Source organism: Salvelinus sp. IW2-2015, linkage group LG14, assembly GCF_002910315.2.
Source record: "Salvelinus sp. IW2-2015 linkage group LG14, ASM291031v2, whole genome shotgun sequence".
NCBI classification, from domain to species: domain Eukaryota; kingdom Metazoa; phylum Chordata; class Actinopteri; order Salmoniformes; family Salmonidae; genus Salvelinus; species Salvelinus sp. IW2-2015.
The window spans coordinates 50,856,443-50,882,173 of NC_036854.1; the positions used below are offsets into that span (position 1 = coordinate 50,856,443).

General features: G+C 45.3%; 1 protein-coding gene across 2 annotated transcripts in view; it reads left to right on the forward strand.

The window, feature by feature from the left end:
- Nucleotides 1–25,144, forward strand: part of LOC111973414 (rab effector MyRIP-like) — a 151,802-nt gene extending 126,658 nt beyond the window's left edge. The window contains exons 5-17 of one of the 2 annotated variants that reach the window (XM_024000781.2): nt 4,004–4,084; nt 5,067–5,164; nt 5,356–5,436; nt 5,618–5,791; nt 12,330–12,504; nt 12,836–13,530; nt 14,074–14,832; nt 15,306–15,368; nt 18,138–18,329; nt 20,039–20,200; nt 20,808–20,906; nt 20,988–21,048; nt 22,644–25,144. In XM_024000781.2, coding sequence (XP_023856549.1) covers nt 4,004–4,084; nt 5,067–5,164; nt 5,356–5,436; nt 5,618–5,791; nt 12,330–12,504; nt 12,836–13,530; nt 14,074–14,832; nt 15,306–15,368; nt 18,138–18,329; nt 20,039–20,200; nt 20,808–20,906; nt 20,988–21,048; nt 22,644–22,684 — 2,681 coding nt within the window. In that variant the 3' untranslated portion in view covers nt 22,685–25,144. The remainder of the gene's footprint in view (nt 1–4,003; nt 4,085–5,066; nt 5,165–5,355; nt 5,437–5,617; nt 5,792–12,329; nt 12,505–12,835; nt 13,531–14,073; nt 14,833–15,305; nt 15,369–18,137; nt 18,330–20,038; nt 20,201–20,807; nt 20,907–20,987; nt 21,049–22,643) is intronic. The other variant, XM_070446720.1, reaches the window with a different exon arrangement.
- Nucleotides 25,145–25,731: the final 587 nt, after the last annotated feature.

Consider the following 25,731-nt stretch of genomic DNA (forward strand, 5'->3'; position numbering starts at 1 on the left):
CTCCCCATCTACGCCTGCAGTGTTTTGTAGCCCATGGAAAAAGGAATAGGGTCCGGTATGAACAAGTGGAACAGCTGAGTCAGTGGAAGTCATATTTGAAGTCAAATCGAGGTTAGTAGCTTTCGATCGGATGTCCAGAAGTGCTTGGGGATCATATGTGATGATACTATGAACTTTCTGTACAAAAGTAAAGAGAAACGTGATTAATTGAAGTCACTATATAGCAAAGTTGGGTTAGAACTCGTAAGATGTCACCCTTCTCCGTCGGCACAATCTTAGGACTCCAACGTCCCAGACCATCCCACTGGGCAAAGACATCAGATCAACATCCAGCCTCGATGATATTTTATTGTGTTGTCACAAACACGAATTCAGTGACACAACGCTGACGAACGTGGTCGTTTGGATAAGGTACGGCGACAATGATGTGGAAACAATGCTGACTCAACAATTGTGGTCCCGTGAGAAGTGAGGTCAAACAAACCACGGTGGCCGCGTTCCAGGCTGACTACATTGCAGACGCCTGCCAGATCGCACCACGCCCGACAGGCGTTTAACATTATGAGCTATCCGACAATATGATTTAGCAATCTGATGCCTGCCTGCACAGTCAGCGGCGTGACACGCAACCATGCTCCATGCAATGCAGTGGCTACAATGTAGTCGGCCTGAAACGTGACAAATGTCATGACATCAGTTGGTTCGGTGAGCGCCTTGTGGTTGTACTATAGGTACTATACGTATAGCCCTAGCCAACCAGTGAATCAGTGACTGTTGACCTTGGTTGTCTCTCCTGCTTCCTGCTGCTGCCTCTGGTCTTGAACATTAGTGACTCACACACAGCCCTGTCCTGAAGTGTGTGGTGTGTGTGTGTGTGTGTGTGTGTGTGTGTGTGTGTGTGTGTGTGTGTGTGTGTGTGTGTGTGTGTGTGGTGTGTGTGTGTGTGTGTGTGTGTGGTGTTGTGTGTGTGTGTGTGTGTGTGTGTGTGTGTGTGTGTGTGTTGTGTGTGGTGGTGTGTGTGTGGTGTGTGTGTGTGTGTGGCGAAACACGCAATGCCAAAGACACCAGAGTGTAATCTGCGAATGTCTGTCAGGATTGAGTAGTTGTGTGTGTGTGCATGTTTGTTTGTGTGTGTTTATGCACATTTGTGTTTTTCTGTGTGTGTGTGGTCTGTGTGTCAGTACGTGTGCACGTGCTGGGTTTGTGTGTATGTATGTGTGTGTGTGCCTGTTTGTTTACGGGATGGCATAGTGTAGTGCTACGGTCCCACAGAAGCCTGAGGTGATGTCATGATGTGACCTTAAGTGACTCTGATGTCAAAGACATATTCATCTGTCACTGTCTGTCAGATGTTTGAAGAGGTTTAAGGACACATAAAAACCAACACGCACACACCATTGCAGAGGCGGTGTCGGTGTCAGAACAGAATTAGTAGGTGGAGAACTGAAATCCACCATGCCCATTACATCTCAACCCCTAATGGCACCTGATCTGCAGTGCCCCTGTTGGCCAGTATGTTTCACTACAACATGCAGCAGATGGAGCGGTCAGGTTTACTTTGTCTTTGCATTTCTCATTCATAATCTCTCTTGCTCTCGCTCTCGCTCTCTCTTTTTCTCTCTCTCGCTCTCTCTTTTTCTCTCTCTCGCTCTCTCTTTTTCTCTCTCTCGCTCTCTCTTTTTCTCTCTCTCGCTCTCTCTTTTTCTCTCTCTCTCTCTTTTTCTCTTTTTCTCTCTCTCTTTTTCTCTCTTTCTCTCTCTTTTTCTCTCTTTCTCTTACTGTTGGTGTGTGAGCTGCCATGGTGTAAATGAAGGCCCAGTCATTGCTGAAAGCTGCGTGGTGTGTGTGGGTATGCTGGGAAAGCGTGCGATGGCAGATGCTCTAATATAATTGAAAGCTAGCTGTCTGGACTGCTGCTGGAGGAACTTCACCTTTTAAGTGGAGCTTTACCGACAGGAGTGTCTCACACACACACACACACACACACACACACACACACAGCCGTCGGCAGGGTAGTCATGGTGATATCGAGTGACTCCCCTCCCGAGCCGTCTGTGGGGAAAAGGTGAGACCGTGGTCAATGAGAAGAAATGAAACAGGAACAGTGAATATAGATCTCTCTCCATCTCTCTGGAATAAACAGACATGAGATGACGTAAGCTTCCTGGTTTGAGGAGGACACGCCCAGTGCAGGTGGGGAGGGGCTCTGTTCGGCGTGAAAGCTTGGGAGGGTCGAAACAATTCAGGAGAGGGTCATGACAGTGCATGCCGTGGCGGGGTGTTGTGTCATGGTTAAATCTGCGGGTTTCACGTGTTCGGTCTGACTGTCTGCCTGGACGGTGAAGCGTCAGTCGGTGGACATGTTCTTGCTGTGAAAGATGACAGACAGGGTCACCTGCAACAATGTCACTSTTGTTACCCAGGGAATCACTCACTTTCACATACATCTAGTTCTCATATCCTCAGAATGTGTGTGTGTGTGTGTGAATGAGAGAGACGTAGACAAAAAGAGAAGGAAAGTGAGAGAAACGGAAAAGCGTCACTGTGTCAGTAAACAAAATACCACACAGCCTCCGTCTTGTGATCCTGTTTGTTTACAGGGCGTTGTTGTTGCTCCATTACCTTCATTAGGATGCGGTCATCGTCGGCGGTGCCAGTGTATCTCCCCGTCCTACTGCATCCATGATTTCAGGCTTTATTTATGCTGGGTAATATACTGCATGTTGTTGTTGGCTGTCTCTCTCCTTTTAAGTCACAATGAGCAGGCACACACACACACACACACCCTGCATCTAAAACAGAGCAGAGGAGAGCGAGGCCTTGGAGCTGACCTGAAGCGCTCGAGACACATTCAGGAAGCTGACTTAAACCATTACGCTGTGGTGGAGTTGTGGGGCCACGAATCTCACTTATTATCAGAGGGGGGAAAACAAGCCATCAAATGGACAAACGTATTCCAGAGAGGAGTGGTGGGACGGTCGAAAGATGACAGAAAGAGGAGGYGGAACAGGGGAGGAAGAGGAAGGCCGGGAGGACACAGGACAGTGATGTGGATGAGGATGTCATTGGTGGGAGTTCTTGTCGGATCAAAGAAGAACTGAAAGACTCACCACTCCCTCTAAGCCGGACAGGACTAAAACTGTTCAAACACAAGTCAACCTGTCCTATGCCTGACCAAGCAGAGTCCCACTACAGACAGACAGACAGACCAGCACAAGCAAGTCTGTCTGCTCGCCTTGTCCCAAATGTCACTGCAGTTTCAGCCTCACTGCACACAGACACTCAGAGGAGTCCTAGTGGCCTGCTGTGACTCCCACTGCTAGGTTCCGAGTGTTTTGTGTCACCGCTGAAGTCGTCACAGCCTCAGCCTCTCTACACACACACACACACACACACACACAGTTCAGTCCAGTACTTCAGAGGCACAGGCTGTGGCAGGGTGATCATTTCAGCTGTACCACCGGTGTTCGTCCCAGAGCTGTGGATCTTAGCTGCTAATTGAAGGAAGTCGATTGTTCCCGTGAGAGGACCTAAAATGTCAATGAAAGACCTCCTGGAGAAAACAGATGGCCCTATGGGATACATGTCTGCCAACAAATGGCCCTCTGCAATGGGGTGTGGTTTATGAAGCGATGACACTACACAGGCGAACACACCCCCGGCTCATACACACACACACACACACACACATACACTACAGTACACAACACACGGCTGACAGAATGGGTTCAGGGATGTGTTGAAATGAATTGGGGCAGTGTCGTAGGTTCTCTGCTCTGCTGTTTCCTCCTGTTTCGTATCATTGCTCTCCTCTCCTGATGAGGCTGTGGTTAGGTTCTTTGTGTGAGCCGAGGTTCCTCCCACAGTCCGTAGCTAACCTCTGACCTCTAACTTCTGTGTCTGTCTCCAACTGCAGAAAGCAGTGAGTTGCTCGCTGTTCTCGCTCCTTCTTTTCTCTCTTTCTCTGTGTGTCTCTCTCACTCTGTCTCTGTCTCCCCTGTAGAAAGCAGTGTTCACGACGGAAGCAATGACAACGATGGCAGCGTCTGTGGCAGTGACTCAACCTTCTACAGGCAGAGTGAAGGTACACKACCTGATATAGAACCCAACCAATGATTAATGGTCATACTAGCTATATCTGTTTCATCATACTAGCTTATTGCATATAGCCACAGCATGACACAGCAGTACTGCTGCATGGTCCTCTTGTTCCAGAGGTCTGTGACCCTCCCAGTCGGCCACTGAATCACAGTAATCACAGCAGCACTCCACCACAGCCCTGACATGAGTCACCAAGCCCTGACATGAGTCACCACAGCAGCACTCCCACCACAGCCCTGACATGAGTCACCACAGCAGCACTCCACCACAGCCCTGACATGAGTCACCACAGCAGCACTCCACCACAGCCCTGACATGAGTCACCACAGCAGCACACCACCACAGCCCTGACATGAGTCACCACAGCAGCACTCCACCACAGCCCTGACATGAGTCACCACAGCAGCACTCCCACCACAGCCCTGACATGAGTCACACAGCAGCACTCCACCACAGCCCTACATGAGTCAACACAGCAGCACTCCACACAGCCTGACATGAGCCACCACAGCCCTGACATGAGCCACCACAGCCCTGACATGAGTCACCACAGCCTGACATGAGTCACCACAGCAGCACAGCCCTGACATGAGTCAACACAGCAGCACTCCACACAGCCCTGACATGAGTCACCACAGCCCTGACATGAGTCACCACAGCAGCACAGCCCTGACATGAGTCAACACAGCAGCACTCCACACCCCTGACATGAGTCACACAGCAAATAGACAAGACCATCGTGGTTTATCTGCCCCTCTAAAACAGACTCCCAAACACAAATGCGCTCACATACAGAGAGAGAGCGAGAGACTCGCGCACACACTCAGACAGCACTAATTGCATTTTCTCTGCAACGGTAATGTTTTGTTTGTCTAGTATACTGTATCTCTAATTAAATCTGCCATTTAGGTAATGACCTCTCCTGAGAGGGCTGTAAGTAAACGTGTTGGTGCGTGTGTTGGCAGGGCACAGCATGGCAGAGACCCTCACGGTTGCCCTGCGCGTTGCTGAGGAGGCCATAGAGGAAGCCATCGCCAACGCAGAGGAATTCAGTGACAGCTTGGTGAGACAACACTCCTTCTCTTCCTCCCTTCTTTCTCTCCCGATACATCCATCCCTCTCTCTCTCTCTTTCTATCCCTCTCTCCCTGTCTCTTTTGGTTTGGAGCCATTGGGATGAGGTTTGGTTTTAGTGCTTGTAGAAAAGCTTGTTTGACGGTAATTCTGACCGGGCTTTGACGTCTCTGTGTTGCAGGAGAAGCAGAATGAGGCTCGCTACCTACGGGACCACAAAGAAGAGCTTATAGAGGAACTGGCCACAACCATCGTACAAAAAGTACATTTTATGTTTGGTGTGACGTTTTTGGTGACATCACATTAGCATTGCCCTCTTTCATTCTGTATCTGTCTCTCTCCTTCTCTCTCCTTCTCTCTCCTTCTCTCTCCTTCTCTCTCCTTCTCTCTCCTTCCCTCTCCTCCCTCTCATTCTCTCTCCCCCCTCTCCTTCTCTCTCCCAGATCATCCAGAGGAGGAAGCATTCCGAGATGCAGACAGAGTATGACTTTGTGTGGCCCCAGAGACCGAGCCAGGGCCAGCCTCAGGGCAGTGAGCTGTCCTCCCCCAGCCAGCACCCTCASAGCACCCTGGCCCAGGCCAACCAGGCCCACCTCAAGAGCTCCTACTCCCTCTGGGTCAGTCTGGGTGGAAGCCCTCACTACAGGAGGCTACGCTACATTCCCTAACGCTACCCTACGCTACCGTGCACTACATTACGCTACATTACGCTACACACTTTGCTTTTTTGCATTACACTACGCTACCCTGCACTATATTACAATACGTTACACTACACTGCACTACATTACAATACAGTACACTTTACTACACTACATTACACTAAGCTATGTTACACTGTACTATACTGAACCGCAACACACTACACTACAGTATTCTACAGTACACTAGGCTGCACTATACTACCCTACCCTACACTATGCTACGTTACACTACCGTACGCTACCGTACGCTACCCTACACTATACTACCCCACACTTCACTGCAATACACTACACTATAGTACGCTACATTACACTACACTTCACTACGTTACACTAGGCAACTGCACCTCACTACCAAGGCTATACCTACTCCACAATAAGCTCACGTATACACACTCACTTGCAGATAGCTCCACTATACTAACACATACACTAGAGATCGCACTATAATTATACATATTACTACACGGCAAGTAAGCTCCACTATACATATAATAATACTACACACTTGCAGTAAGCGCAACTATAACTTATAGCTATCTCAACTAAGCTCCACTTTATATATAATACTACAAGCAGTAAGCTCCACTATACATACTACTTATACTACACTCACACAAGATCCACTATAATATACTATAACTACACTACACTAAGCTCCACTATAATATAACACACTACACTACACTAAGCTCCACTATAATTATACTATACTACACTGCGTAAGCTCCACATAATATAACTATACTTACCTACACTAAGCGCCAGCTATAATATTACTATACTACTAACACTACCACTAAATCACTATAATACTTACTACACTACACAAGTCCACTATAATATACTATACTACACTACACTAAGATCCACTATAATTACTATACTACTACACTACACTAAGATCCACTATAATATACTATACTACACTCACAAGCCGACCACTATAATATACTATACTACAACTACACTACACTAAGATCCGCTATAACTATACTATACTACACTAGCCAGTAAGCTCCACGTATAAATATTACTATACTACACTACACTCCACTATAATATACACTATACCCACTACACTAAACTCACTTAATATACTATACCTACACTGCATAAGTCCACTATAATATACACTATACTACACTACACTAAGATCCAATATAATATACTATACTACACTACACTCAGCTCCACATAATATACTATACATACATTACACGTACCATAGCTCCACATATAATATACTATACTACACTACCACTACATATAGATCCACACGTACCTAACTACATAACATACTACAGCTAGCTCCACTATAATACTATACTCACACACTAAGGCTCCACTATATAATATAATACTATACACCTCCACTAAGCTCCACTCTTAAATATAACCTATACTCACACTCAACACACTAAGCACTATCCACTATAATATATTACTATACTACACTACACTAAGCTCCACTAATATACTATACTACACACTGCATAAGCTCCACTAAATATACTATACTACCACTACACTAAGCTCCACTAATAACTATACTACACTAACATAGCTCCACTATAATATACTATACTACACTAAGTCTCCACTTAAAATATATAACCTATACTACACCTGCAGTACCTCCACTATAATATACTATAACCGTTACATGACAACTAAGCTCCACTATAAATATACGCAATACTATATATACAACTAAAGCTACCACTATAATATACTATACTACATGCCAAGTAAGCTCCACTAATAACATACTACACTATACTACACTGCAGTAAGCGCCACTATAATTATACTATTACACTAAGCTAACCACTTTAATATACATACTATACTACACTACAGTAAGCTCCACTTTAATATACACGTGCTCAAAAAAATAAAGGGACACTAAAATAACACATCCTAGATCTGAATGAATTAAATATTCTTATTAAATACTTTTTTCTTACATGGTTGAATGTGCTGACTACAAAATCACACAAAAATTATCAATGGAATCAAATTTATCAACCCATGGAGGTCTGGATTTGGAGTCACACTCAAATTAAAGTGGAAAACCACACTACAGCGCTGATCCAACTTTGATGTAATGTCCTTAAACCAGTCAACAATGAGGCTCAGTAGTGTGTGTGGCCTCCACGTGCCTGTATGACCTCCCTACAACGCCTGGGCATGCTCCTGATGAGGTGGTGGATGGTCTCCTGAGGGATCTCCTCCCAGACCTGGACTAAAGCATCCGCCAACTCCTGGACAGTCTGTGGTGCAACGTGGCGTTGGTGGATGGAGCGAGACATGATGTTCCAGATGTGCTCAATTGGATCAGGTCTGGGGAACGGGCGGGCCAGTCCATAGCATCAATGCCTTCCTCTTGCAGGAACTGCTGACACACTCCAGCCACATGAGGTCTAGCATTCTTGATATAGGAGGAACCCAGGGCCAACCGCACCAGCATATGGTCTTACAAGGGGTCTGAGGATCTCTATGTCGGTACCTAATGGCAGTCAGGCTACCTCTGGCGAGCACATGGAGGCCTGTGCGGCCCCCAAAGAAATGCCACCCCACACCATGACTGACCCACCGCCAAACCGGTCATGCTGGAGGATGTTGCAGGCAGCAGAACGTTCTCCACGGCGTCTCAAGACTCTCACATGTGCTCAGCTGTGAACCTGCTTTCATCTGTGAAGAGCACAGGGCGCCAGTGGCAAATTTGCCAATCTTGGTGTTCTCTGGCAAATGCCAAACGTCCTGCACGGTGTTGGGCTGTAAGCACAACCCCCACCTGTGGACGTCGGCCCTCATACCACCCTCATGGAGTCTGTTCTGACCGTTTGAGCAGACACATGCACATTTGTGGCCTGCTGGAGTCATTTGCAGGGCTGCTGGCAGTGCTCCTCCTTGCACAAAGGCGGAGGTAGCGGTCTGCTGCTGGGTTGTTGCCCTCCTACGGCCTCCTCCAGTCTCCTGATGTACTGGCCTGTCTCCTGTAGCGCCTCCATGCTCTGGACACTACGCTGACAGACACAGCAAACCTTTTGCCACAGCTCGCATTGATGTGCCATCCTGGATGAGCTGCACTACCTGAGCCACTTGTGTGGTTTGTAGACTCCGTCTCATGCTACCACTAGAGTGAAAGCACCGCCAGCATTCAAAAGTGACCAAAACATCAGCCAGGAAGCCTAGGAACTGAGAAGTGGTCTGTGTCACCACTGCAGAACACTCCTTTATTGGGGCTGTCTTGCAATTGCCTAAAATTTCCACCTGTTGTCTATTCCATTTGCACAACAGCATGTGAAATTTATTGTCAATCAGTGTTGCTTCCTAAGTGGACAGTTTGATTTCACAGAAGTGATTGACTTGGAGTTACATTGTGTTGTTTAAGTGTTCCCTTTATTTTTTTGAGCAGTGTACTATACTACACTGCAGTAAGCTCCACTATAATATACAATACTACACCTACAGTAAGCTCCACTATAATATACTATACTACAGTAAGCTCCACTATATATACTATATACACATGCAGTAAGACTCCAACTATAATATACTACGTATACTGCAGTAGGCCACTATAATAATATACTGCCAGTAGCTCCACTATAATTTACTATACTACACTAAGCTTCACTTAATATACTTATTATACTACACTACAGTAAGCTCCACATAAATTACTATACTACACTGCAGTAAAGACTCCACTATATATACTATAAACACTAAGCTCCCTTCTTAATCATAACGCTCAAAAAATAAAGGGAACACTTAAACACCAACAATGTAACTGCCAAGTCAATCACACTTCTGTGAAATCAAAACTGTCCACTTAGGAAGCACACTGATGACAATAGAATTTCACATGCTGTGTGCAAATGAATCGACAAAGGTGGAAAATTATAGCAATTAGCAAGACACCCCCAATAAATGAGTGATTCTGCAGGTGGTGACCACAGACCACTTCTCAGTTCCTATGCTTCCTGGCTGATGTTTTGGTCACTTTTGAATGCTGGCGTGTCTCTCACTCTAGCGGTAGCATGAGACGGAGTCTACAACCCACACAAGTGGCTCAGGTAGTGCAGCTCATCCCGGATGGCACATCAATGCGAGGCTGTTGGCAAGCGTTTGCTGTTTCTGTCAGCGTAGTGTCCAGAGCATGGAGGCGCTACCAGGAGACAGGCCAGTACATCAGGAGACATGGAGAGGCCGTAGGAGGCAACAACCCAGCAGCAGGACCGCTACCTTCCGCCTTGGTGCAAGGAGGAGCACTGCCAGAGCCCTGCAAAATGACCTCCAGCAGGCCACACAGGTCAATCAGTGTTGCTTCCTAAGTGGACAGTTTGATTTCACAGAAGTGTGATTGACTTGGAGTTACATTGTGTTTGTTTAAGTGTTCCCTTTATTTTTTTGAACTGTTACTCATACTACTACAGTAAGCTCCACATTATTACCTAACTACACTTGCAGTAAAGCTCCACTATAATATACTATCACTACACTGCAGTAAGCTCACTATAATATACTATACGACAGTAGCTCCACTTACTATACTACACTGCAGTAAGCTCCCTATAATATATCTAATACTACACCGCAGTAAGTCCCTATTATACTATTACTACACTAAGATCCACTATTACTTACTTATACTACACTAAGATCCACATAAATATACATATACTACACTAAGACTCCACTATAATATACTATACTACACTGCCAGTAAGCTCCACCTATAATATACGATTACTACACTAAGAATCCACTATAATTATTACATACTACACTGCAGTACGCTCCACAATATAAGTATAACTATACTATTACATACACGTTACACTTTTTCCTGACCATTTGACCTGACCCAGGAAAAACTGGGCCCTAAATATAGTCTGTAGCTAGGGCCTGGTCAGGGCACAAGGACAGGAAAAACTCCTGTGCCTAGTGATGAGATATGAGGACAGACAGGGTTGAGGGCTGGTTGCTACCATAAATGAAAGGCCAACATAAAGTGTTGTTGCGCCACCACGAGCCAGAACAGCTMCAATGCGCCTTGGCATYGATTCTACAAGTGTCTGGAACTCTATTGGAGGGATAKGGACACCATTCTTCCACGAGAAATTCCATCATAAGTTCAATRGTGTTCAARTGTGTTGAGATCTGGTGACGGAGACAGCCATGGTATATGGTTTACATGGTTTTCATGRTCATCAAGCCKTTCAGTGACCCCTCGTGCCCTGTGGATGGGGGCATTGTCATCCTARGSGGGCATGACCCGAAGAATGATGGGATATTAAGTGCTTAATTAACTCAGGAACCACACCTGTGTGGAAGCACCTGCTTTTAATATACTTTCTATCCCTCATTTACTTAAGTGTTTCCATTCTATTGGCAGATTTTTGCATGATTTCTTTTCCACTGAGGGTTGTCACCGGTTTGTACCTGTGAGCTGTACAGTAACTTACCTGGGAAACCTCTACACACACACACACACACCCACACGCCTGTTAGAATTTCAAAGGGGTAGTCAGAGGGGAGCTTGCTGAGATTTGTCATCGTCCCGTGGGTGTAAGGCAGGCGCAGCAGTGTGGAATCAAAGCCACGTTCCCCGTCTGTTACATTCACACATGATCAAAGCGCTGCGGAATACACAGGGATTCTCCTCAACTCCCTGGTCCACAGAGGGATGGGCTCCCTTTATCAACGCTCTCTGTACACACACACACACCACACACACACACACACACACACAAAAGTGTGCGCAGACAAACACATAGGCACACACATACGGTCATGCGTACACAGCCACACACACACACACACAGGCTATGAATGAGCTCTGAGGGAGTGTGTGTGTCAGTGAACAGAGATCAGTCCCTGCTCCCCTGTTCTTGTCCGTATTGTAGTTCTCTGACGCCCCCTACTGACTCTTTATAGGAATCACATCCATGTGACTGGCGCACTGTCCCAAATGGAAGGGCTCTGGGTCAAAAGTAGTGCACTATGTAGAATAGGGTGCCAATTGGTTGGGACATACACTGAAAGTCCAGGCTCCCGGAGGACTGTACCAGGCTCCCGGAGGAACACAAACTCGAGTTGCCATTTCCTTTGAATACCTTCTGAGATTCTAACCAAACAAACAAACCCGTTCAGTTGGATCAGTCAATAACAGCACCTAGTCACTGTCATCCACGTAGCCATCCAAACAAGCAAATCTTTTCCACCTAATCCTCAAATGTTGTTTGTCTGGAACGGAAGCATGGGAAAATTGCTGACCCGAAGAAAATTCTGCGGCTGTGCCAGTTCCATTTCAAGCTGTCCTTGGCTGGTAGACCCAGCGTTCTGTGTTACCTTGTCTAAACTCGTAGTTTTTGAAGTGCGTAGCCTGTCATTAACGTGTGTTTTGTATTTTGTGTGTTTGTGCGCGTGTGTACAGAGGTCGCGGTCGGCGTTCTCCCTGACCAGTGATGACTCCCCAGAGAAGGTCACTGAGGCACTAATGGGGGCGGGGGCAGGGGGCGGGGCACAGGACTACGCCTCTCTGAAGAAGGAGACGGCCAGGGCCTCCTCACTGCCCAGCTGGAAGAGTGTGGACCGCCTGGACAACTCGAGTAAGACACACGCTGAAACACGCCTCCTTCATAGTCTCACACACACACACACACACACACACACACACACACACACATTAGAGACAGAGGCACGTCCATGGCAATCCTCCTGATAGTCAGACACATAACACTCTGCACTCAACCCAGAGACATGTCCATACTGTTACACGCGAAGACATGTCAGTCATTTCTCGTCTCTTATTTGTACAGTCAACGACAGTATGTTACATGCAAACAGGACAATTCCAATACCGTTAAGCTCACGGGAAGAATGCTGTGGTTTGTCACACATGTAAAGTTTTTCTACGTTTGTCTGTGCTTGTATGTTCAGGTGCGTCTTCGGTGTTGCAGAGCCCCGACGGGAACTGGATTGCGCTGCAGAGCTCGCAGCACTCCCGTCCCYGCCTACTGGCCAAGAGAAAGTCGCTGGTGTTCAGCGTCCTGGAGAAAGAGTCTGGCGTGGTCTCGGCCTACGACGAGATGGGCTCTGATTCCGATCAGGAGAACGACGAGGGGGGCTGGGGGGCAGCGCTCCGCCAGTTCCGGCGGAAACTCTCAGACGAGACGTACTACACAGACTCCCAACACGACCCGGAGTGGACGTACACCCCTGTCCACCTCCCGGTCACCTCGCCCTCCTCGGGCCAGTACACCAACACTGAGACCATCAACTCTGACTCAGAGTCCTCGTCGGTACCCTCKGCCCGCCCCCGCAAACCCCTCTGTAACGTGATGGGGAAAAAAGGCCCTAACTCGGACCCGCATCTTCATCCCCAGCAGGCTCAGTACCACCACCATCATCATCATCATCAACACCAGAACTTCCCCTCGTACCCGCTCCGCCCGGAGGCGCTGGATGTGAACTTTAACCCCAAGGTGACTGGGGATAGTAGCGAGGCAGAGGACAGCATGCAGAGCGACCAGGTCAAGAGGTCGCGGAGACGCAGGAAGAGCAAGAGGGAAGCGGCGGGGAACCAGGCCCACACACAGACACACACACAGCCCCTCTACGCACAATCTGTACAGGTGGGAGAAKGACACACACAAAGCCTTGAGGACGGTTTAACTTACAATGATTGTGATATGTGGTTGTCTCACCTTAGTTGAACGCACTGACAGTAAGTCACCTAAATCAGGGTTTCCCAAACTCGGTCCTGGGGCCCCCACTAAGGTCCATGTTTTTTGCCCTAGCACTACACAGCTGATTCAAATAATCAAAGTTGGTTACAAAACGTGCCCAGGAAAACCCTGTGCTAAATTACTCAAACTTACTCAAATGTGAAGATATGGCGCGTGTAGCAGCTACACCAATCTTGTTCTCGTTTCTCATTTACGGTAGTCGATTAAGCTACAGAGATTTTAGATTTGAAGTCATCTTTTCTCCACCACGTTCTAGTTGTTATAAATGTCTGAAAAAATGTGTAAAGTCATTGGTCAACCCTCGTAAGACTATTGAGAAACATTACCACAACGCTATGTGGCACTACAACACTATCATAAAGAAAGAAATACGCTTTAAGGTCTCTCTTTATTCTCTCTCTGTCACTCTCTTTCTCTCTCCATCCTTAGGAGAACAGTTTCCTGCTGAACGGCCTGTTGAAGAGGGGCATGAGTGAGGAGATGGCCGCTCCTGATGTGGTGCCTATCCCCAAAGCCTCCTCTGAGGCCATGACCCCCGAGGACCAGGACACTGTGGGCCCTAACTCTGCGGCCCGTAACCCCGTGACCCCTGACCCCCTGTCCACCAGCAGCACTGGGCCCGGCTCRGGAGACACACTGGAGCAGAAGCTCCGCTCCAAACTGAGCCGGCTGGTTGGACGAGCCAACAGCAAAGAAGTAGTGAGCTCATCCGAGGACGAGCCAATCAAAAGTCCTGGAGGGAGAGACCGAGAAAGTGACAGACCGAAAGAGAAGCTGAGGCAGAATGAGAGAGAAGGAGATCGTGAGAGACCGAGTGAGAGACCGAGAGACAGACAGAGCAGTAAAAGTCAGGATGGGGCGGAGAGAGAGACAATCGAGTCAGTGAAAGGGCCGGAACTGAAAAAGAGAGAGAGACTAACGGAAAGGCCGACATTAAGAGAGGAGGAGAGAGTGAAGGAGAGGAGGTTGGGGAGAGGAGGAAAGAGTTTGGAAGAGAAAGTAGATGACAGAGAAGAGAAGAGAGTGGAGAAGAACAGGCAAAGTAAGAGACCACAGAGAAAAGAGGTGGACAGAAAGACCGAGAAAAAGGGGGAACCAGTGGAAGACCAAAATGAAAAGTCCGGATCCACGCCCATCTCGCTTGCTATTACCCCATCTGTCCAGGAGGGGGTGCTGTGTGACGGACAGGTGAGCAGAGAGAGGCGGAACAGGAACTCATGGTTTCATATTTCACTTTAACCATAGAGTTGGATAGAGGGCCGAATCTAGAGATATGTATACCAGCATAGGGATACTTGGCCCAAAGCCTGTTTTACCATGGGTTAAGATAGATGAGCTCTCTAGTACATCTATGGCTTTAGCCTACCATCAATGTCCTGTTTGTCCTCCCCTAAACACGGCAGGGGGCTACCCTTAGTTATCTTTCAATCTGATCTTAGACTGTCTCTGTATCGTACTCCGACGTCTCATTTCTCTCATTCACTCCTTTGTTTCCCCTGCCTTTCTTCTGTCTGTACCTTCTGCTCATCCCTAACCTCTTTCTCCCTCCTCGCCTACCTCTTCTCAACTCTTCTCATCTATATTTTGCTGTGCCATCCGTGTCCCACCTCTCCTTCTGTCTCTCCGTCCGTCCGTCCACGCGTGTCTGTCTCGTCTGTCAGGAGGGGCAGAATTGGCTGGAACTACAGCAGAGGCTAGAGTTGCTCTCCTCTCTCTTACAGCAGGTGAGATCTACTGTCTCTATAACACAGGCCCCGGTCAGGACATCACACGTATGGGCACGCACGCACACACACAGACACACATACATAGACCTTCGATGCAACATGAGTCATGACTAACAGTCCCAAACTTAACATTCACATGACACAACACCAGAAATATCAAGTTACTGTGATGGACGTAGACAGCACACACACAGCCACGCACGCGTGCACCTATCTGATGAATCCTCTTTTTTACAATGTTTACTCACACACACTGTCAGAAGTAAGGCATCATCAAGTGAGACATGGTTGTTTTGTCAGGGACCATAATGGTATTAGTCACTCTCTCTCTCTCTCTGCTCTACTTCAGTTGCTTGTGTCCCAAATAGCACCCTATTCCTTATGTAAGTGCGCTAAATGTTAGGGTACAGGGCGCCATTTGTGACGCCGATTTGTTCTTATCTAGATGTGGCCTATTTTAGGGACTTCTGGACACTTCTAAATGTTATTCAAAGCCACGAAGGATAGATGGGGAGTGAAAGAGGGAGTGAAATAACTGAGTGAAAAACTGATGGTGCTGGGATTCAATTTAGACCTACGAAGCCGATTGCATTAGCTAATATACGTGTTACCTTTCTAGTGCTTTTCTCTTTTATTCTTCCTTCAATACATTTTAGACATTTGTAAAGGGCTGAGGCTGGGGTATGAATGGCAGTTACATAAGGTGTGAAACCACCAGTGGTGTAAAGTACTTAAGTATAAATACTTTKAAGTACTAATAAGTATTTTTGGGGGTATCTGTACTTTACCGRTGATATTTTTACTTTTYCTTTWTACTTTTACTCCACTACATTTGTYAAGAAAATATTGACATTTTACTCCATACATTTGACCTGACATCCAAAATGTACTCGTTACATTTCGAAAGYCTCAGGCAGGACAGCAATATGGTCCAATTCACGCACCTATCAATATAACGTGTTGTCATTCCTACTGCCTCTGATCTGGCGCTCACTGAACACAAATGCTGCGTTTGTAAATGATGTCTGAGTCTTGGAGTGTGCCCCTGTCTGTCTGTAAATGTACAAAAACAAGGAAATAGTTTTGRCTATTTTGTTTAATATAAGMAATTTGATGTATAGCATTTACTTTCATTTATTATTTTTACTCAAGTATGACAATTTAGTACTTTTTCCACCACTGTACTTAAGTATATTTAAAACCAGATACTTTTATCTGGTTTTTAAAACCAGACCTTTACTCAAGTAGTATTTTACTGGGTGACTTTCACTTTTACGTGAGTCATTTTCTATTAAGGTATCTTTACTTTTACTCAAGTATGACAATTGAGTYCTTTTTCCACCACTGGAAACCACAGCTCTCCATTTGAGGTAGAGTATGTCAAGAGATAAATATGGATGGATGTATATACCATGGTATCCCACACACTACAAAAAGGCTTCTCTGGAATGGGGTGCTAATCTGGGTATGTCCATTTGTATTCCTAAAGATTAAAAGTGACAGCATCTTCTTCCACAAATGACCGCAACGAGAACGTTTTAAAATCATGTTGCTCTTGTTTATATTTTTTTTAAGTTAGTATAAATAAGAGCACCGTGAATTTAAAACTTTGCTATTGCGGCCATTTGTGGAAGTTGCTGMCACCTTTCCTCTTTTGGAATAACAAGGACACTGTGAAGTATATCTGCACAACTCTCCACTTGTTTGAGATATGACTAAGTGTCAAAAGTATAGATCTGCGGCATGTTCATAAAGCCCCAGTGGAACACATGGGGACGTGTGAAACTTACTCCTCATCTGTAAGTTTCCAGCTTGCGTCGCTTCATTAACTTGCTCTTGAGGCGGCGCGGTCGACCGAGACGCTTGCCAAGACTCTCACTCCAGCTCCCGTTCTCCATCGCCCTACTCAGTCGGCACCGTAACTCTTTGCTCTCTTAGTGACCGCCGAGTGTTCAGAAGGAGCCGTCTCTCATCTCGTCTCATCTCCGACTCAAGTGCCACCCACTAACACCCCCTAACACCCACACTGTACCTTTCCTTTCAAAGCCCATGCACGTCGCTAGCCGGCTAACGCGTCTTGGAGAGAGAGAGAAAGCGGGTGGATCAATGCACTCATTAGTCCCACAGATCAAAGCTTCAAGCCAATGATTAACTCAATTATTGAATTACAGCTGTCTCTCTCCTTCTCTCTCTTCCCTCTCTCCTTGTCATCTTCTCAGATGTACTGTTCTTGTTTGTKCTGTACAGTTGGAGTGTGGTTTGTTATGTCGTGTAGGTTCAAGCCGAGACTGCACTTTCATTTGCCTCATGTTAGGTCCACTGTCACCCTTGCGTGACCTCTATAACTTAAACCTATTAAATAGCGGAACCTACTAAATAGAAAAGGTCAACGGCTCACCTCCTCTTCCACCCGAAACCTCAGACTCTTCTTCCTCACACTGTTTTTCCTCCCACCTGATCGCTCCGTGCAGGTCGAGCGTGAGTCGTGATGTGTGTCTGTGTGTGTGTTGATTGGAGGTGTAAAAGCGGTGTGTGTGTGTGTGTGTGTGTGTGTGTGTCATTGACTGACTTCGTCTGTCATTGTCATTGAGGACCATGCTGTAAACATCTGTCGGACCCTACTCTTCACTGTTTCATATGTTTTTTACTCACTAATGGTAGTCATCTTTGTGCTTATGACTCGTATCTCAGTGTATGTGGTGTGTCTCTCTGTGTGCGTGTGTGTGTGTGTGCGTGTGCGTGTGTGTGAGTGTGTGTGTTGAACAGAAGTACTCGGCCGCATCTCTGTGCAGTATCACCACAGAGGTCCTGAAGGTGCTCAACGCTACCGAGGGGCTGATTGGTGAGGCAGGGGGCGATAGCGTCACTCCCTCAGAGTGCGTGAGCGCGTCTGAATCCTTCTCCAGCAGCTTAGAGACCAGGGAGCTGGACCAGAAACTCACCAAGATGGAGGAAAACGTAAGAACCACAGCCTACAGTTGAAGTCAGAAGTTTACATACACCTTAGCCAAGTACATTTAAACTCCGTTTTTCACAATTCCTGACATTTAATCCTAGTAAAATGATTTATTTCAGCTTTTATCTCTCATCACATTCCCAGTGGGTCAGAKGTTTACATACACTCAATTAGTATTTGGTAGCATTTCCTTTAAATTGTTGAAGAAAGGTCAGACGTTTCGGGTAGCCTTCCACAAGCTTCCCGCAATAAGTTGGGTGAATTTTGGCCCATTTCACCTGACAGAGCTAGTGTAACTGAGTCAGGTTTGTAGGCCTCCTTGCTCGCACATGCTTTTTCAGTTCTGCCCACAAATCTTCTATAGGATTGAGGTCAGGGCTTTGTGATGGCCACTCCAACACCTTGACTTTGTTGTCCTTAAGCCATTTTGCCACAACTTTGGAAGTATGCTTGGGGTCATTGTCCTTTTGGAAGACCCATTTGCGACAAAGCTTTAACTTCCTGACTGATGTCTTGAGATGTTGCTTCAATATATCCACATAATTTCCTTTCCTCATGATGCCATCTTTTTTGTGAAGTGCACCAGTCCCTCCTGCAGCAAAGCACCCCCACAACATGATGCTGCCACCCCAGTGCTTCACGGTTGGGTTGGTGTTCTTCGGCTTGCAAGCCTCCCCCTTTTTCCTCCAAACATAACGATGGTCATTATGTCCAAACAGTTCTATTTTTGTTTCATCAGACCAGAGGACATTTCTCTAAAAAGTACGATCTTTGTCCCCATGTGCAGTTGCAAACCGTAGTCTGGCTTTTTTATAGCAGTTTTGGAGCAGTGGCTTCTTCCTTGCTGAGTGGCCAAATATACTGTGTTTATACTTGCATACTGTTGTTTGTACAGATGAACGTGGTACCTTCAGGCGTTTGGAAATTGCTCCCAAGGATGAACTAGACTTGTGGAAGTCTACAATTTTTTTTCTGAGGTCTTGGCTAATGTCAAGCAAAGACGCACTGAGTTTGAAGGTAGGCCTTGAAATACATCCACAGGTACACCTCCAATTGACACAAATGATGTCATTTAGCCTGTCAGAAGCTTCTAAAGCCATGACATCATTTTCTGGAATTTTTCAAGCTGTTTAAAGGCACAGTCAATTTAGTTTATGTAAACTTCTGACCCACTYGAATTATGATACAGTGAATTATAAGTGAAATAATCTGTCTGTAAACAATTGTTGGAAAAATMACTTGTGTCATGCACAAAGTAGATGTCCTTACCGACTTGCCAAAACTATAGTTTGTTAACAAGACATTTGTGGAGTTGTTGAAAAACGAGTTTTAATGACTCCAACCTAAGTGTATGTAAACTTCCGACTTCAACTGTACATACATCTGAATGTTGGTGGTTGTCACTATCTGGCCACTCTAYAAAGGACCAAAGTGCAACGCTTTCTAAACCCGAAACATAATCCTTACTCTAACCTCAACCATGACCCTAGATCAAAAGAATAGATAACCTATGTGTACTTGCRCATCTGAAGTCACTATCTGAGCCACTTTTCTCCATCTTAGCATGACCATATAGTGACTACAACCTGTATTATTTAATGTAGAGGCTAAACAAGACAGGCCCTAGGATAGAGCCCTGTGGGATCCCAACATTGTTATGCTCAGCACCTGTGCCCACAGCTCTCCTGTAACATGTGACTTGTCCCTGCAGGTATACCTGGCTGCGGGGGCGGTGTACGGCCTGGAGGGGGCACTGGGGGACCTGGAGGAGGTGGCCCGGGACATCAGCAGTGACACCTCAGACAGAGAGCTGGCCTTCCTGGAGGACCAGGTGGCCACTGCCGCCACCCAGGTGCAGCAGTCTGAGCTTCAGGTAGGGGGTCCATTCATATCCAATCGCCCAGTTGTTTCATTGACTGTGTTCCATGCTGATTACATTGCAGATGAATCTCAGATTTCACAGCACTTGTGTAGGTATGACATATGAGCCAATCACATCTTCTTTTGTCATATACAGTATACAGTATGTTTAAGGTATTTTCTGAATTTATTGAGCAACAAGAGAGAGTGGATGACAGTGCTGAAAGATAATTTGTTTTAAAGGGATGTTGGTTGGCATGTGTCCTGGACGCTGCGTCTTAGACCACTAGATCACACTACCAACCAGATGTTATGATAGAGCAAATTGATGCCCAACTGTGCAGTCGATGATGTGGCACGTCTGCAGTGTGGTCGGCCTGGAACGCGACCAAGGTCTGATGGTCGTGTTAGAATGCAGGCTTAAACGTTGGAGACTGGAGAGAGTGTGAAGGATATGTAATTGTATTCCACTGGTGTCTTCTAAATTGTCCTTCAGTAGCAAAGTGAATTGAAGGGATCTGCTAGCCTGAGCCTTGATCTACACTACATGTACAGACAATATAGTTTCACTTCAGGTCTGATATCCTTTTTCTGAGTTGTTTTTCATCTGCTCCCTCCAGATATCAGACATCGAGGTGAGGATATTATCTTTAAAAACAGCTGGACTGAACGTCACCGCCTGCAATCGTTTCTCCAAGTTCCCCAAGCCAAAACCTGAGGTAGTATTTTTTTCCACCTTACAATTATTACACACATACACAGCCTCATGGCCACTGTGCTCATATACTGTTTCTCTGCAGCCTCAAACCCTCGACACGTCACGTCAACAGAGGAGAAAGCTACCTGCCCCTCCAGCCAAAGGTGACGGACTTGTTGAAATGCTCACAAAGAAAACCTGGTTTGCTTCTGAACAATTTGTTTAGTTCTATTTAATCTATTGACGCCTCCATTTCCATTTCCTACTTTTGTTTAATTAAGTGTATAGGGTTGACTCCCCTTGTTGATTGAAAAAGTACCAGGGCGCAAAATGACCCAAACGTTGTCACTTCATAAAATCTCAAATCTTTCAGACTGTGTAATGTCACACTGTCTCAAGGCGCAAGTTTTGCCTTTCAACAGTCGTAAAACACACACACACACCCTCTTAATGCGTTCATGTGTGTTTTACATCGATCTTGACTCACATCACTGTGGCAACACAATGTTGTCCGCTCCGCAGAGTAACGCACCCTTTTTAGTGTGTGGATGTTGGATGGGGGGGGGGGAACTTGTATTCACACTTGGAAAGCAAACATCACACATTTGGATGGAAAGGAAAGGATTGAATGGACGCCAGACTAAATGCACCAGCTAGAGAGAGAAGAAAGAGAAAGGTTCCATTAGGAAAGAGAGACGGAGCACAGAGGATAAGAGYCGAATCGGACTGCTGCGTCATCAACCAATGGGACACAGTCCTTTTCATGTTAATAATAATTTCATTAATTATTAATGGTGGTTTTTCTTTCTGTTTMGGAGCCATCAAGCAGCCTCACCGTGTCAGTGATTCACTCTGTTTTTAGCTTTCGTCTCAAAGAAAAGCACAAGGCAACAGAGGCAAGATCAAAGAAGAAGTCTCATAGTCGTATAGTGTTGATTTCAGAAAGAGATCGACGGAGCGTCTTTTAAAGAGACCGTCGTTAGATTAGAGCTGATGGAAGTATTCTCTCAGGAAGGGATGCATGTTTTACTGTTTCTCTCTCTGTCTGGGGGAACTTCTGAATTTCATGCCCAATTCTGATTAAATACGACCAAATAGTGTAACAAAAACTTAAASGACACCGGCTCTTTCCTTTCCATAGACTGATCAGGTGAAAAGCTACGATCCCTTATTGATGTCACTTGCTAAATCCACCTAAATCAGTGTAGATGAAGGGGAGGACACAAGTTAGTTAAAGAAGGAGACAATTATCTCGAGACAATTGAGACATGGATTGTGTATGTGTGCCATTCAGAGGGTGACTGGGCAAGGCAAAATATTTAGGTGTCTTTGAACAGGGTATGGTAATAGGTGCCAGGCGCACTGATTTGTGTCAAGAACTGCAATGCTGCAGGGTTTTTCACACTCAACAGTTTCCCAGGTGTATCAAGAATGGTCCACCACCCAAAGGACATCCAGCCAACTTGACACCACTGTGGGAAGCATTGGAGTCAACATGGGCCAGCATCTGTGTGGAATGCTTTCGACACCTTGTAGAGTCCATGCCCCGACGAATTAAGGCTGTTCTGAGGGCAAAAGAGGGGGGGTTGCAATATTAGCACGGTGTTCTTAATGTTTGGCGCACTCAGTGTATATGCAATGTAAACTACATTTACGTTTTACTATGTAATAGCTTCATTTGTCATTTTGACTGTTGAATACTTTCCTTACCTGAAATGCTSAAGTATATGTCTATATGTATTTCCTGGTCTTCTTCCAGATAGGGAGTCTGAGCAACAGGTGAGAYCACTTCAGCCGTAGTGACATACAGACAGCACAAGAAGTCCCTTGAGGGCACCCGTGGACCCCCGCGGGGCCTCTCCAATCCAGTGCCTTGATCCAGCGTCCGCTTCGGGCTTCGCAGGGACTAACACCTGCCCTGTGCACCCCACCCAGCGCTCTCCTCAGCCAGGCACTTCCCCATCCTGTCACCCCCTAAAAACAACCCCATGCCCTGCCTCCCCAGGCCAGGATTGACCCAACTCCTGTCCCATCCAACTCCATCCGCCCCCCCCGGGCCTCACTCACTGTAACCACCACACCACGACACCCACAACGTGGTGGGTTGATAGACGGCGTGTCTCTGCCTTAAAATCAGCATACGAACACTCCTCACCGAGACAACTCACTGTCTTACTATCAAAAGAAGACGTCACTTCAGAGTCATTGTAGTACAGAAAATAGAAAATCTCTGTCGGTCTTTTTTTTTTCTAACTGTTTGCAAGAGTGTCGTCGGTGTTTGAACTAATGTACAAAGAAGATGTGAAACAAACACGTGAAATAGTTCTGTGGTACGTGTCCCTATAGAGGGTAAACCATGTTTTATACTACTGTTTTACTTTCTCTCACCGATGAAATGTCATGATGAATTGTAGAGCAGATGCGGGACCTGTTCAATGTTGGCATTTAATTATTATTTCTGTGTAAAGACTCAAAAGTAATAATTCCCCTGAAACTAGCAAATAACAACCCTCATTCACTAAGATATGGTCTGATGTTTTTCAAATTTTAGAAAAGAAGACTGCTTGAAAAAAGATCTGGTGTCCTCTCCTGTTCCTTAATTAAGAATTGTCATTAAGGTAACAAGTGAACACACCTCAACCGTTTGAAGGAGGTGATTTTGTGATTACCTAATTACTCTTGTGCTTAGTTACCATATTTGGAGAAGGTTGAGCTATATTGCTAGTAATGTAATGAAACATTTCCGTTTAATTGCATTTACAAATAATGAAGCATTTATCACACAAATAGGCTACCTATCTGTAAGTCATTTATGAACCCAAAGAAGCCGTGAATTGATTAAATGAACACGTMTTTCTTACCAAATAAAAACACCTGTCTATGAAATTGTGACCATTCTAAGCCATTAGTTGTTGTTATTGTTATATTTCAATTATTTCAGCCTTGTGGCCTTTATTTGACATAGATCCTGATTTGTCACCTGTGCTGTATGGCTCCAGTAATGAATTGTACATTGCGTTAAGTATCTTGTAAAGATTTATACACAATGAAGTCTAATGGGCCGTATGCCATGAAAACCATGATTTTATTACAAGCAATTGAATTTTTTTTAACTTTTCAAGATTCTTATTCTCACTAAAACAAAGTGAGTGGAAAATGGTGTACGCTTTCTCCCCCCTCTGAAAGCTTTAATCATCAGTTATGTCTGAAAGCGTGTCATGTTTCCGTTTTCAAAGTAAAAAACGTGTGATTTTCATGATTAAAACGGGAGACGCTGTAAATAGTAGTTGATGCAGTGTGTGACATCGCTCCAAAGAGTCCTGAGTGCTRGGCCTGTTTTTGTTATCAAGCGTCTCATTGTAGGAGTACTGATCTAGGATCAGATCTTCCCTGTCCATGTAACTGTATTCATTGTGATCTACAAATACAGGCCTGGCTCTTTATATTGAGAAAGTCCGAAAGTATTAATATAGAGGATATGAAATACCAGGTTGCGTAGGGTTCTGTTCGTGTCTACTGCTCGGTTTTGACAGGWAAAATAGTATGACGTTTGCTATGGTCCATGGTGTTATGTGCAGCCTTTTTTCAGGCCACACATAACACCATGGACCAGAACTAGTATAAAGTGTCATCTAGTTGTCCTTTGATAACAGGTTATTCCCATACCTCTGGACTGCTGGGACTTCTGTTGTTTTTTAGATGGTATTTCATTCTATTTGAACACTGTCCACTGCTGAGTCCATCTATTCATCCTATGATCGCATTTTGCAGGTTTTGCAGATCGTTCCTGTATGTTGTCGTTGTTCCTGGAGGTGTGTTGTGTATAAACGCATGTTAAATAGATGTACAAAATTCTCATGAGAAGCACAGCCATGGGGGTCATCATTATCAATGTCCTGTATTTTTATATTGTAAAAAAAATAAAAAAAATAAAGTGATCTCACCTCAGAATTTGTTTATATATATATGTAATAAAAAAAAAATGGATATGACATATAAGGTATAATTGCCCAATCATAAACTTGATCCTTCTGTGTTGTCTGTGGGAGATCTAGCTGCCATCATGACTGAATGACTGCAGTGAAGTTCACTATGCACAGCTTTGATGGACTATTCACTCATGTGCAATCGTTTGTTGCAATCCATATCATGTGTTGGGGGAAAATATTATGAAGCAAAAAATGTATTCTCTATGTGCCAAATTGCTCTGAATGAGGAAAAAGTGTAATACTTAAATGAATAAAAGTTTGCATACCTGAATGATCTCTGGAGTTTCCTGTCATTTCTAACCTTTGGGAATTAATAACGTATTACTTATCTTATGTTACAAAGAAAATCGCTTTATCAGCAATATTCATACCTATTTACCTCATGGTAACAAAACAAAAAATACGATCCCGCTAATTCTCAGAAAGATTCATATCAGAGTTTGAGCATCTTTACGTTTCTCTTGATTTACGTCCTGCTTTTCATCGAACAATAATCGGTAACAGCACCAATCTACCAAAAACATCGTTAGAGACATCTTCATTTATTAATCAATATAGATTGCATTTCTCAGTATGTACAGAATACAACTTATTTTTTGGGTCAGCCAGTTTAGAGGTCCCTTCGAGTAAAACATAGGCTTGAGAGAGAACCTTGAGAAGAAGAAAGACAGGAAGGAAGAAAGAAAATGAGAAAGAGACCGAGAAAGGGGGACAATCCTTGATTAAATAAAGAAAAGACACATTCACAGACACAGACGGTGGGTGGAGAGCATGTTGTCACGGTAACCAGTCGGCGTCCTCCCCGCCCAGTGTCTTCCCGAGGCTCTCCTGGTTCCTGATGGTGTTGAGGAGAAGCTC